This window comes from Seriola dumerili, unplaced genomic scaffold (assembly GCF_002260705.1).
Source record: "Seriola dumerili isolate Sdu_G_001 unplaced genomic scaffold, Sdu_1.0 BDQW01000113.1, whole genome shotgun sequence".
Lineage (NCBI taxonomy): Eukaryota > Metazoa > Chordata > Actinopteri > Carangiformes > Carangidae > Seriola > Seriola dumerili.
In genome coordinates this window covers 2160081-2173387 of record NW_019174368.1, presented here as the reverse complement: position 1 = coordinate 2173387, position 13307 = coordinate 2160081, and the positions used below count along the sequence as shown (strand labels likewise).

The 13307-nt window shown below is 45.3% G+C and overlaps 1 protein-coding gene across 1 annotated transcript; it reads left to right on the top strand.

Annotated features, from left to right (window-relative positions):
* The first annotated feature begins 4568 nt into the window (after positions 1–4568).
* LOC111223742 (protein CYR61-like) lies at positions 4569–11893 on the top strand. Its single transcript, XM_022748004.1, has 5 exons — positions 4569–4744; positions 6383–6596; positions 7290–7730; positions 8251–8429; positions 10100–11893. Exons 1-5 carry the CDS (start codon positions 4694–4696, stop codon positions 10403–10405), a joined length of 1191 nt encoding a protein of 396 aa, XP_022603725.1. The 5' UTR covers positions 4569–4693; the 3' UTR covers positions 10406–11893.
* The last annotated feature ends 1414 nt before the right edge of the window (positions 11894–13307 follow it).

The following is a 13307-nucleotide window of genomic DNA, read 5'->3' as shown; positions in this document are numbered from 1 at the left end:
TCCCCCCACCCCTCCTCCACATCCATTCCCCTCATGTATAAACAAACTCTTTCTCTCAGAGACGCTTTCCTTACGGTAAAAACAACACTTTTCTGCTTGACTCACAGTGTTGTGCTCTTTGTGGCAACGAATCAAAAGTGAAAAGTGAGCTGAGTTTGTTCCACTGACCTCACACTACTATCCTGTTCTATCTACTTCCTTCTTTTCTCACTGCCTAATATTACCTTGGCTCCATGCATGTGCCTTACACCTCTCTCTCTCTCTCTCTCTCTCTCTCTCCTTAAACCCCAGTCTGCTTGTCTTTTATTTCCACTGACTTGTTTTTGGAGGTTTGATCTGTTTCTCACCTGCCGTTGCTCAGAGCCCGTTACCCTCCTCTCCCTCCTCCTGCACTTCCAACCATTCCTTTGACTTTTTAATAGTAGTGACAAGGAGGTTTTCCAGTGAACTCTCAAAGCAGACTTGTGTCACTTTAACCATTACGAGTTGACGTTCGCTGTCAGCTCAGAATGTAAAGGTCACCGCACGGGGCANACACACACACACACACACACACACACACACACACACACACACACACACACACACACACACGGACACAAAAACACCCTGAACAAATTTAATAACATCTACAACTTCCCTTTGCTCCACTCTGTTTTCTTTAAACATGTTTCTATTGCCATTTTCAGAAATAAGACTTGTCCGGTCCGTTTATCCTTGGGATGAACAGGGCAAAGAAAAAAAGAGATAAACTAATAGTGGAAAAAATAAAACAAAACAAGATGAAGAGTGTATACGTATATGCTAGCAGCTCTGCTACTTAGCATTTAGCTTGAAGCACAACTGTGGCATCATCCTGGTGTGAAGCAGACAGAGCTGGTGTTTAACGGAGGAAAAAATTAAAATGAAAGAACCTCTGTGGATCTGTCAGAAAAGTCAGACTAAAAATAACATTACCTTTCCTTCTCTCCAGCCCGTAGTAATTTTAATACACTCCCTCACAAAGTGTTGATATAACAAAGACACCTGTTCTCCTGCATGAAAGAATTTCTCTGATGGACAAAAGAGGAAGTTACGATGCTTTGACATAATAAAGTTTCACAGCTGAAGGCATTATTAAAAAATGACTTGTTGGAATTTCCTCAAAAGGCATAAATCTACGGCAGTATGATCATAAAATCCTGACACCTCGGCCTTGAGCGAACCAGAGCTTAAACACCTGATCAAATCTGAGAATTTGCAAGAGCTAACAAGCGACATACTCATATTTATGTGTGCATCTGTTGGCGTTATCATACAAAGAGTGGGAATTGTGGCAGCAGGTGTGGCAGAAGCGCTCCTGAACAAACCACTCCACACTGTCCCTCCCCAAGCCCCGCAGCCCCCACCTCCCCCCACCCTCCTCCACATCCATTCCCCATGTATAAACAAACTCTTTCTCTCAGAGACGCTTTCCTTACGGTAAAAACAACACTTTTCTGCTTGACTCACAGTGTTTGCTCTTTGTGGCAACGAATCAAAAGTGAAAAGTGAGCTGAGTTTGTTTCCACTGACCTCACACTTACTATCCTGTTCTATCTACTTCCTTCTTTTCTCACTGCCTAGATATTGTGCTTGTGCTCCAATGCATGTGCCTTAACGTCTCTCTCTCTCTCTCTCTCTCTCTCTCCTTAAACCCCAGTCTGCTTGTCTTTTATTTCCACTGACTTGTTTTTGGAGGTTTGATCTGTTTCTCACCTGCCGTTGCTCAGAGCCCGTTACCCTCCTCTCCCTCCTCCTGCACTTCCAACCATTCCTTTGACTTTTTAATAGTAGTGACAAGGAGGTTTTCCAGTGAACTCTCAAAGCAGACTTGTGTCACTTTAACCATTACGAGTTGACGTTCGCTGTCAGCTCAGAATGTAAAGGTCACCGCACGGGGCAAGTTCCCAGTGGCAGAGTCTAGTATCCCCGAAAGAGCTAATGAATGCCTCTGCTTTGGTGTGTTGGAAATTGTGCATGTTTGTTTATTATGTCTGGGGTGGAAGCCACTGAGACCAAAGTGGAAAAGACACATTCTTTGATGAGTCAATGGAACTTAAGTATGAAAACAACAAAAACATATTGCTCCCTCCCTCCCTCCCTCACACACACACACAGACACACACACACACACACACACATACACACACACACACACACAAGCTTCAGCAAATCCAGTGTTTTTTTTTTTCTCCCTCCACTTTCTCTCACTGTGTTGGGCTTGTTTACACGGGCCTGTTACATCACCTCCGTGCACTGACAGAGAGAGATGGATTGTGTGGGAAGAGGATGGAGGTTTGGTAAATACATAACTTTGCTCTCTGTGTAGGCCTCTGTGTGTGTGTGTGTGTGTGTGTGTGTGTGTGAGGACATACCGTACATGTGTATGCTGGTGTGTACGGTCTCCTCTATGTCTGTGTTAAGTGCTTGTGGAGTGAGCTTGTGATATGCTAATGTGAGTATGCTTACAATGGGGGTGTATGCAGCGATTTATGTTACTTCATACTTCTGCACCAAACCACAATTCAGGGTGAAATATTACTCTTTTTTTTTACTTTTTGTGACAGCTACAGTTAATAGTTTTAAAAATTAAGACAAATTAAGACCTCAAGTAAGTTTATAGCATTCAATAACACATTCTCAATGCATTACACACAGGGATTTTGCTGCTACAGCTTTATTTGGACTGGTATGACCAACATCTAATGTCAGCAAACTTCAGAGAGACATTTTTGTAATAATGCCATCAGTATGTCAGTTTGCTAACCTCATGACTCTTCTCTACTTGTGCTTCTGTTATACTACATTTTAGCTTTCACCATTTTACTACCATTGGCACTGGTGTTAGTAAAAGTTACAGAATTCTGCTTTAAATACATTTCGCCAGTAAAAACTTTGGTACTTTAACTTGAGAGTGATCTTGAAGGAAGGAGTTTTACTTCATAATTGAGTATTTGATGTACTTTTACTTTACTTTTTGTTAGTATGTTATACTGTTTTATTACATTAAATACTATATTACATTTCTATTAACAGAAAAATACAGGTATCATTACCTTATCATAGTAAATACTATTCTGGTGTATACTTTTATAGTAGATGGTATCATATTACTCTTACATACAGTAAACTCTACTTTGTTGACTGCGCTGCTACTCAACACACCAATATGTCACTTCATTTGACGTATGTTTGTATATATTTACAAGTATTTATTTTTTTACTTTACGCTGAATTTCTCCTCTGGGGATCAGTAAAGACTTATTTTCATCTTTACTCCAGTAAAGGATGTCAGTAAGTCTTCCACGACTGTGTACAAGTCTACTGAACGCACCACTCAAAATGCAAGCATTTGGTTAAGTGCAGGCGGTGATCTATAGAGGATGACGGGGGATGCAATCTTCCCTGTTGGCACATATGACTGCAGCCATCCCTCTGCTTAATGATACATGTTTGGGAAACTGTAAGGGAAAATAACAATTTAGTCACCCACAATCCATCTCACTCAATTTCAGCAAGCAGCCCACTGTGTGTGCCTGTGCAGTTTAATGTAACGTTTGAGGGTGCGTATGTGGAATATGTATTTAACCGTCTCACATACAGTACGAGTGTGTATCAGTGTGTGTGTATGTGTGTGTGTGTGTGTGTAAGCCACCAGCTCAGGTACTGAGATGGCCGGTTTCCTGTGTGCATGTCTGTGGGGATGACAAGAAGATTATCCAGGTGGTTCTCACCTCCGCTCTGCTCTCTTCAATGAAAACCTTCAACCAAAAAATAAATTCTTGTCTGTTTACATGTCGTTTGTGTGTGTGTGTGTGTGTGTGTGTGTGTGTGTGTGTGTGTGTGTGTGTGTAGAAAGTGGTGGTCTGGGAACCTCTAAGTAGGTAAAAGGGATGTGGGGGCTAAAGACAGGATATGCAAGGAGGAAAAGAGCGTGATGAATTGCACAGGAGATTATCATAATCATTTTCAACACCACTATCACTCAATCATGTAGTTACAGCCAACTCTGCTCTCCTTGTATATGTACTTTATCTGTCCAGCTCTTGTTTAAAAGTATTTTTACAAAGTGGGGGAAGGAAATTCCTAGCTGTTTTCCATGGCTGCCCAAAGTATTAATGTAGCACAGACTAGCAGCTGAGTATATTTATTTTATTTTTCACAAAGCAGCAGCCGGACAGAGGCATGCGTGTGAAAAGAACTTTAAAGCATCAAAAATATTATTTTCGCTCAAACATAAATAAATAAACACCCAAAAGCCAGGTCCTCTTTGGAATGTAGTAATTCTGAATTTTTATGAATGACTGCATTCATGCTTGACCACGCCCCTCCACCCCCCCACCCCCAACCCCCCCCAAACCTCAGCCATCCGTGTTGGAGCTCCAAGCCCCGCCCCCCTCCGTCGCCGTTGAGACACCTTGGCCGCCCGCCTGCGTCCTAATTGGTTAAAGGAGGTCTGGAGTGGGCGTGGCTGGCACAGAAAGCACGAGGCTGATATAAAAACATGGCTCAAACTTTGATCGATGGGAATTTACAACTGATGGAGGACATTTGAGGATCGTCGTGCAAGTCGGATTTAACCTTTGTGGACAAAACCTATTGTTTGTGGATTTATTTTTCTGTCATATAAACTGCTGTTGTTTTGTTTTGTTTTTGTTTTTGTTTTTTAAACATGGGGACACTGCTGTTATTTGCTGTCTTGCAAGTGGTGACAGTCGGTCTGGTAAGTGTATGGAGTTTTCTCTGTGACACTGTTTAGCTGCACGTAAACACTGAAGAATAAAGACTCACGTGCCTGTACTGTAACTGCAGCTCCAGCGGATTTGAGCTGCTGTCGTCTGGTAATATTTCCATACAACCTAATCTTAGTGAGTAATGCCTGTCAAAAAATAATGTTCAAAGTCATTAAACCCAACTCGCTATTCAGGTCCTCACCAGTCATTTATAATACAGCAGCTATTCACCTTCTCCCTCCATGTGCAGAAGCGACCGGATCCCAAAGCCTACCATAGGTTTGAGGACTAATATCAGGATAATTAAAGATGAATTCCAGTAGATTTCCAGTGGTGGAGGAAGCAGTCAGTCCTTAAGTAAACGTAGTAATACTGCAATATGAAAATACTCTGTTACAAGTTCTCCACCGAAAATATTATTGGCTAAATTTACTTAAAAGAATTAAAAAGTAAAATCATTCATAATGCAGAGAAATTGCCACTGTAGGTGTTACTCTGTTATAGTGTCATATATTAGTATATTCTTATTACTGATGCATAAATGTGTAAGTAGCAACTTACTGTTGTAGTTTCCACCATTTTACACACTGTTGGGTAGTTTAATCTATAACAATGCATCATGTTTTAGAAACTCATCATTTGTTTTGCAATGTAGTTGATTTAAAAAAATAAATAAAAATACAAAAGTGGAGTATACAAATAAAGTGGCATGAAATGATACAAGATCCTCAGATTTGTACTTCAGTTCAGTACTGGAGTAAATTTACTCAAGTTACATTTCACCGCTGATTATTTCTACCTCCCCGTCCAAAGTTGAGACACTGATTCAAATCCAAATAATCTGATAAAACAACAAAAACATTGGAGGAAATTTGTGCCTCTCCAGAGTCTTTGTTAGAGTTTATAGGTCTTCTATAAGTACATACTGTCGGTCCAAAATTACATCAAGTCATATTACGCAACATGTTATATCAATGGGGATAAAAATACACTTAATGTCAATATGAACCCACTGCACTCTCTCTGCAAGTGTCTATAGGAATAGTATATCAGTGCCAGGTGATACAAAGTTATTGTGTGATGTCATATCCAACCTTCATACCAACCCGAGACCCCTCAACAGTCAGTGACAGCAGTGGAGGGGGGGAGGGGCTGGGTTTAGAGTGGAGGTTGCAGGAAGGGATCCCTCTGGGTGATCTAAGTACGGGCAGTCAGACTGGCAGCTCCCTGTGATCTCAATACCTGCTGGGAGTTGTTGGAGTGACTCTGTGTGGAGAGAGAGAGAGAGAGAGAGAGAAACAAAAGATGTAGGAGCAGGGAGGTGGGGAGCTTTTGGGTCAGAGAAAGTCCCTTTCATCCCTGCTCGCGCCGCGAATGCCAAGCGGAAGGCGACAGAGGGTTACAGATATCCCTGTGGGGCTCGGGACAGTGCTGGGTATTCAGCTGATGTTTAAGCCACACACACACTTTGAGGAATTTCTGTGATCTCTGAAACATGAGTCAGACTATTGTCCTGCCTGGTTCCAGTGTGACTCCTCCTCGCAGAGAAATTTTACTGTATGACATTTTTTTCAGGTTAATAGCAGTGTACTCAAAGTCATGACTGTGCCGTACGTCCCCTCCTGTAGGTGACTGCGGGCTGCCCGGCGGTTTGCGAGTGTCCGGCGGGGCCCCCGTCCTGTCCCCCGGGGGTCAGCTCAGTCCCTGACGGCTGCGGCTGCTGCAAGGTGTGCGCCGCCCAGCTCAACCAGGATTGCCACGAAGGACGGCCCTGCGACCACCACAAAGGCCTGGAGTGCAACTACGGCAACGATGTGGGCCGAACCCACGGCATCTGCAGGGGTACGTGCAGCAGAGGGCGGCAGGAATCAAAGGCGGGGAGGGTTAATGAGTTTTTGGGTTTAGATCGGGCACAGAGTTTTTGGGGTTTAGCTCGGGGTTGAGCGAGGGAATGTGTAACTTCAGGGTGGGGAATCTGGCTTCCGAGCCAAGCGGCTGGAGTTTCTCTTTGATAGGGGCTCGAGGTTTGAAGCCCGTGCCACGTTTCGAAAACAGAGCACCTTCATGAGCTGCGACTGAAACCTGGCCAAGTCCGGGATTTATATAAGTAGTTCAATGTGTACACAAACAGCCCCATGAAACACACAAACACACACACACACACACACACACACACACACACAGTGGTATTTTTATATGTGTGTTTATTTGGGGGTGTTTCTATATAAAGGGGGGTATCCGGGGTGTTGTATGGGGAGTTCCACTGAGGGAGCGAAGGGGAAGGACATTGTAAACAAGTCAAAATTCCTCTGGTCTAAGAATAGAGCTTGCTGCATAAATCTGGAGATAGTGTGTCTCTCCCTCTCTCTTCTTATCTACCTTCTATCTCAATTAAAGATGCATTTACACATGAGCCTCTTCCTGTTTGTTCTTACTTCCCAGTTTTGGATCAAGAGTATTAGATTTCTGCAGACGGAATATTTTTGTCCTTTAAAGTGTTTTGACCCTGTTGTCTGTCTCCCTCCGTCCCCTCAGCTAAGGCAGAAGGCCGCTCCTGCGAATACAACGGGCGGATTTATCAAAACGGAGAGAATTTCCGCGCCGGTTGCAAGCACCAGTGCACCTGCATCGATGGAGCGGTGGGCTGCGTGCCCCTTTGCCCCAGCCATGTGCCCCTGGCATCGCCTTCCTGTCCTTCCCCACAGCTGGTCAAGGTGCCAGGCCAGTGCTGCCTCAGCATCGACTGCCACAAGGGGACCACCGTCATGCCCCCGGCGCACAGGCGGCCGCAACCTCCAGCTTACCCGCCTTACCCCTTCATTCCCTACCCGGCCTACCCCTACCCCAAGCCTTACCCGAAACCTTTCCGGAAGCTGTATCCCTACAAACCCAAAAAGGAGAAGGACACCATGGGCAACGAGCTGGTGGAGGTGGGGCGCAAATGGGACAAGCCGCGTGGAAACAAGCACCTGGCGGGTAAGAGAGGGTGCCGCCGTGTCGCCTCAGAGCGCCGTCTGTTTCCTCCGCGCAGCAAAGCATCATGTTTACGTTTTAACCATTTTAGCCTCCTGACGCACAAACGGCCTCACTGTGAGCCGCTCCCTCTGCATCTGTGCATGTGTGTGTGTGTGTGTGTGTGTGTGTCAGCATTTATGTGAGGCTTGTTTTCCACTGGCTCCTTGCACACCAGAGGTGCTCTCTCTCTCTCTCTCTCTCTCTCTCTCTCACACTGCTCTCACACAGCACATACCTCTGTCACCCAGCTTTCCCCTCTCTGTAATCACCCTCTCTATGCGTCAGTGTTGCCTGTTCGGTGAATGAGGCTAGTGTGCTTTGCATCTCTCCTTTTCCCTCTCTCTCCCAGCGGCCCTTTCCCCCCTCTCGATTTGCTTTTGCTGATGTTGCTGCTCGTTCTCTGACTCCATATATTTTTTTTTTTTGCATCGCCCCATTGTTGTTCTCCCTCACACGTTCCCCTCTCTCTCGTCTCCTCTAGCCTGGAGGCAGGTGGGAGATCAGTGTGTGGTTCAGACCACTTCCTGGTCTCAGTGTTCTCGGAGCTGTGGGATGGGCGTGTCCTCTCGTGTTACCAATGACAATGCCCGCTGTAAGCTGATCAAGGAGACGCGCCTGTGCAACATTCGGCCCTGCAGCTCCATGTCCATCCCCGTCAAGGTGAGGAATGTGTGGTGGTGCTTTTAAGATTCTTTATAAAGGGAGAAATTACAGTGGTTCCCTCTAATGGCCCACAACTATGCAGCCAAGCCACCATGCTAAATGGATTCAGGAAAGGATGTCTCTCAAGCGGTCAGATTGGTATTAATATCATGGCATGTATACAGCCCCCCCCCACCCCACCCCGCCCCTGAATCCCTCTGTAGCTGGAGCCTTTTCTGGTTCATTCTGTCTATTCACGGTTCTGTTGCCGTGTGGCAGGATGACGACAGAGCTGATTTAGACCAGGTTTCCCCTGTGCAGCTTCACGCGGGTCCCGCTGTAAAGACAGAGATGAGATGAGGAGATTGATTCTACGCTCACGTCCGTCTTGAATATGAAGATACAGCCAGACATTTGACATTTGACGTGTTTATGTGCCGGACCTGTCTTGGCTGGGAGCAGAAACTTCGTGGAGCCTCTGGTTGTTGCCTGGAGCCAAGAAATAGTAGTCAAGCAGTCTGGCTCGTCCCCCCCACCCCCCCGTAAAACGTGAATTCTGGGCTTTTCTCTGAATGTCTGCTCGCCTTAAAAACCCCAAAACACTAAAGCTGCACTTAACTTCATTGTCAACTTGCGTCCAAGTTTTCTTTTTAAATAGCTGAAAATCATTGCAGCTCAGCTTTATAAATAACACGATTTTTAAAAAAAAGTGTTTTCAGAGACAGAGGACAAACTCTGGGGGTTTTGGGTTTGGAGCTCTCCCACACTGAACCTGCGACACTGTGGCTGTCAGCTGCACTCAGTGGCTCCGCGCTGCGTGATTTAAAGAGCACTCAATCCGCCCACTCTGTTGCTCCCTCGCATCTCATGCACAGCACCCTCAGAAACATTCTGCCTCCCCGCCACCAGCCACTCATGAGGCTGATGGGTTGTTATGCACCTGTTTTCGCTGCGCTCTCTCCCTGTGTTTGCAGAGCTGCTGTGGGTGTTAATGTGAATCAGTGTCGATCCTTAACTATCGCTGGCATGCTCCTCTCCCCGGCACTCATCTGTTGTTCTGACCTTTAGTTTGTTTTCCAGTCTCTGCGCTTAACTGCATTAACTTTTGATTTTCATGTCTCAGAGTTGAATAATGAGTTATGTCATGTTGCTGTGCGGTAACGGCAGCTCTGATCCTGAGCTAATGGTGATGTGATCCTAAAAAGCTTTCGGTGGGAAGCCGCGTCCAACCTGCTCCGCATTTCTGTCGTCCGCAGCATCACAGCTGTGCCAAAGGAAAGATCTTTAGACATGCATGCAGCGTGGTTCAAGGGATGGCAGTATTGGTCACAGACTGACATATCTCAACAACTACTCAAGGGGGTTGCCATGAAATTTTGTAATGGCATTCATGGTTCCCAAAGGAGGCTGACAGTTGTAGTACTGAGTGAAGTGTCTTGACAAATATTGGATGGGTTGCCATGAAATTAGGTACAGACATTCATGTCCCCCTCGCTAATCTAAGGTGGTGAACATTGCGAGCATGTGAGCATACTGATGTTAGCATTTATCTCAACGCGCCACTTCCTAGATCCACTGTCTGTCTGTCTGTCTGTCTGTCTGTCTGTCTGTCTGTCTGTCTGTCTGTCTGTCTGTCTGTCTGTAGACTCCTCTCATTCCTTCTCTCTTCTGTCCCTCCTCCTCCACAGAAAGGAAGGAAGTGCTCTCGTACCCATAAGGCCCCTGAGCCTCACCGTCTGTCCTATGCCGGCTGCAGGAGCACTCGCCTGTACAGGCCCAACTACTGCGGCGTATGCAGGGACGGCCGCTGCTGCTCGCCCCGCCGCACGCGCACCGCCAGCGTGACCTTCGCCTGCCCTGACGGCGAACGCTTCAACAGGTCCGTGATGTTCATCCAGTCCTGCAAGTGCAGCGACGAGTGCAACCATCTTAACGAGGCCGCCATGCCTCCACAGCGATGGCTCTACGGCGACACACATAAGTTCGTCGACTAGTGGTACCCCCCCAGCCCCCCCCCAACCCCACCCCCAAACCTACATTCCTTCACAAGACTTTAACTCCCCCATAGAATAGATTAGCTGTCCTTAGTGTATCTTTGAGTAGACGTGAGAAAAAGGTGCACACGTCAAAACATCTCGTCTGGAAAACAATTTGGGGAGGAATGGGGAGAAGAACGAATCAGATGGGCGCATCTCCAACTTGGAAACAGCAAAGTGACCAGCCCCTGCTTTAGTGTAGATAAAAAAGTAGTTCTGTTCCGGCCAGACTACTTCAGACTTTGACAAAAATCTTTGTGGAAGCATGGACGCAGCCAGCTGCCATGTTGCTGCCACGCACCAAAACGTCCTCTGAACTCTGAGACTTTTGTTGGGGACAATGGAGCGAGAGCTGACACGTACAAGTGAACGTTGACGGTGTGAATTCACACCTCAGATACTGAGCAACAGATCGGACGAGCTGATACGAAGCTGGTCTGGCTGGCTGGTGCTTTGGAGCCAAATATGAAACCAGCTGTGCACTCCAATAGCCGAGTGACGATAAACCAAATGAAGACTCACAAAGAAGACTGGGATGGCGAAAGGTGGAGGAGCATCTCAGATGTTCTGGCAGAAGCGAGGCTTGTGTCTTTTTATGGTATTTATTCATTGGTATTTATTGTTGGGACAGACACAGCGGCCTGCCACCAGGGAAGGCGGCGCTGCTATGTTTGGAGCATCAGTGTGGCTGAACGGGGATCTGAGAGGGACAAAACAGCTGAGAGCTGTCACCCATGAGAGGGAGAGGAGGACTCCCACAGAATCCGCGGCTTGACCCCCGGGGTCGCATCAGAGGTCACAGCGGTCAGAGAGCCATATCTAATGATGGATGATGAAGGCTGCAGGAGAAGAGGAGGTATGTACTGGAAAAAGACAGAGTTGAACCTGATGGGTTAAGGCTTTGCACGCATTAGTGGGGAATATGTCAAAGGTTGTTTACACAGCTGGGCTCATCCCCTGCCTTGCCTCCACAAGAAACTGAGACATTTAGCAAGCACCAGAAGAACAAGCCTGGGATTCTGGCGTCAAGAAGTCGACCGCCTAATTCTGTGCAAATTACAATCCTGACTCTGAGGGGCAGTGAGAGAAAATCAGCCACTCTCTGGTTTGCTATAAAAATAAAATTTGAAAACGGCGTGTACTGAGGTAAACATGTAATTTGTGACTCGCGGGCGGAACCGCTCTGGTGCCCAATCTGGCCTGTAATCGAGCGACAAGCCGGCTCACTGAAACGAAACAATAACTCATGCGTCGTCGTGTTTAAGTTGTGTCTATTTCTGAGAAACGCTGTTAAAGGCTGACGTCACTGTCGGAGCTCCGTGGCCAATGGAGAGGACGGAGCCAGACGTCAACAAGTTACCTGTTTCTAAGGACACTGCTAAAGACACGATTGAAGGAGAGGAATCCTGTATTATTGTTTAATTTTTGTGACTGAGATCCTTTAGAAGAACCCAGGCATCTTCCTTTACTGGTGGTTGGGTTAAAGTTCACGCACCTTACCACAGCCTTGACTCACGACCTGACCTTGCAGGCCTCTCTCTCTCTCTCTCTCTCTCTCTCTTGAGAATGTAATGCAGAGCGATTGGGATTTTTATTTCTACTGCATACACATTTGCCATAAAGAGGTGATTCTGAATCATTTGAAGCACCATTTCATTTTTTTTTTTGTGCCATGAGATAGTGACATAGTGACATTTTTGCAGTTTTCTGTGAAACTGGAAGATATTTTTGCATTTTCTACCATCTCTTGGCCACAGTAGGCTTCCTTAGTTCAGAGACTGCTGGCTCTAATACTTACAACCTTGTTAAGGGGTTTTTAACTTTACAGGTGATTATGTGAAAATGTGTTTGCCATTGCCTATTTGCCTATGTAGATGCTGTGGTTTTGGTACTGTATGTCTAGATTTGTTAAAGGACACTATAGAGCAGCTATGTACAGATGCCTTGTTACCTTCTTTGTAGTTCTATCTGCTGTATAAGGGCCAATCCTTTTACAGAGTTATACTGAAGTAGTCCATGTATAGTTTAGCACTGAACGAGGCAGGGTTCAGATCCTTTATGAGCATTAAGTGCCAATTTAAAAGCATGACGATTGTATGTCTACTAGTGAACATTAATACCATCTGTAATTATGAAGTCATGCTTTCTAGGATTATATGTTTTTAAAAAAAAAAAGAGTCAAGAGGCAAAACACAATTTACCATGTTCCTCACAAAATCTCCTCTGGTTGCTTTACACACATTTCAATGAGTTCATCGTTTTGCTTTTTTTTTTTTTTTTTGAATAAAGAAATTTTCCTTCACTTCACTTTGTGTTGAAAACTTAATATGATCATTTTCTTATGAAGTAGATAAAATTACCTGATGATGTTTTAATTAATGGCCAACAAGATCAAGTGTCAAGCTGTACTTTACAGCTGTGGTTTGAGCTAGATGCTAACATACTCACAGTAACAATGCTGTTTATGAGGTATAATGTTCATGATTGTCTCCATTTTAGTTTAGCCTTTTAGCATGCTAACATTTGTTGATTAGCACTCAAATACTTAGTCCAGCTGAGGCTGATGGGAATCAGTTTGCAGGTATTGAATATAAAAAATGAAATTATCGAACGAATTAAAATTTTGACCTCAAGGTGGCAGTAGATGGAGTCAAAGGATCGGCCGAGAGTTGTTGAGATATTTCAGTTTGGACCAAAGTGATGGAACAAAAGAGCCGTTTCTTCTGCCATTTTGCTAGCAAGGCTAATAATCATCATTTGAACGTCAAATCATTATTAGGCGGCTTTTAGTGAAAGAATCACCGTTTTTTTGCTTGAACAGTAACAGTACATAGAATTAATGACATTTTGTCATTGCAGC

What these genes read in the sequence shown, in the direction of transcription:
- LOC111223742 (XM_022748004.1), top strand. Translation starts at nt 4,694, where the DNA reads ATGGGGACACTGCTGTTATTTGCTGTCTTGCAAGTGGTGACAGTCGGT. An exon ending in AAGTGGTGACAGTCGGTCTG is followed by an intron (nt 4,745 to 6,382) that starts GTAAGTGTATGG and finishes CCCCTCCTGTAG; the next exon opens with GTGACTGCGGGCTGCCCGGC. An exon ending in CCATGTCCATCCCCGTCAAG is followed by an intron (nt 8,430 to 10,099) that starts GTGAGGAATGTG and finishes CCTCCTCCACAG; the next exon opens with AAAGGAAGGAAGTGCTCTCG.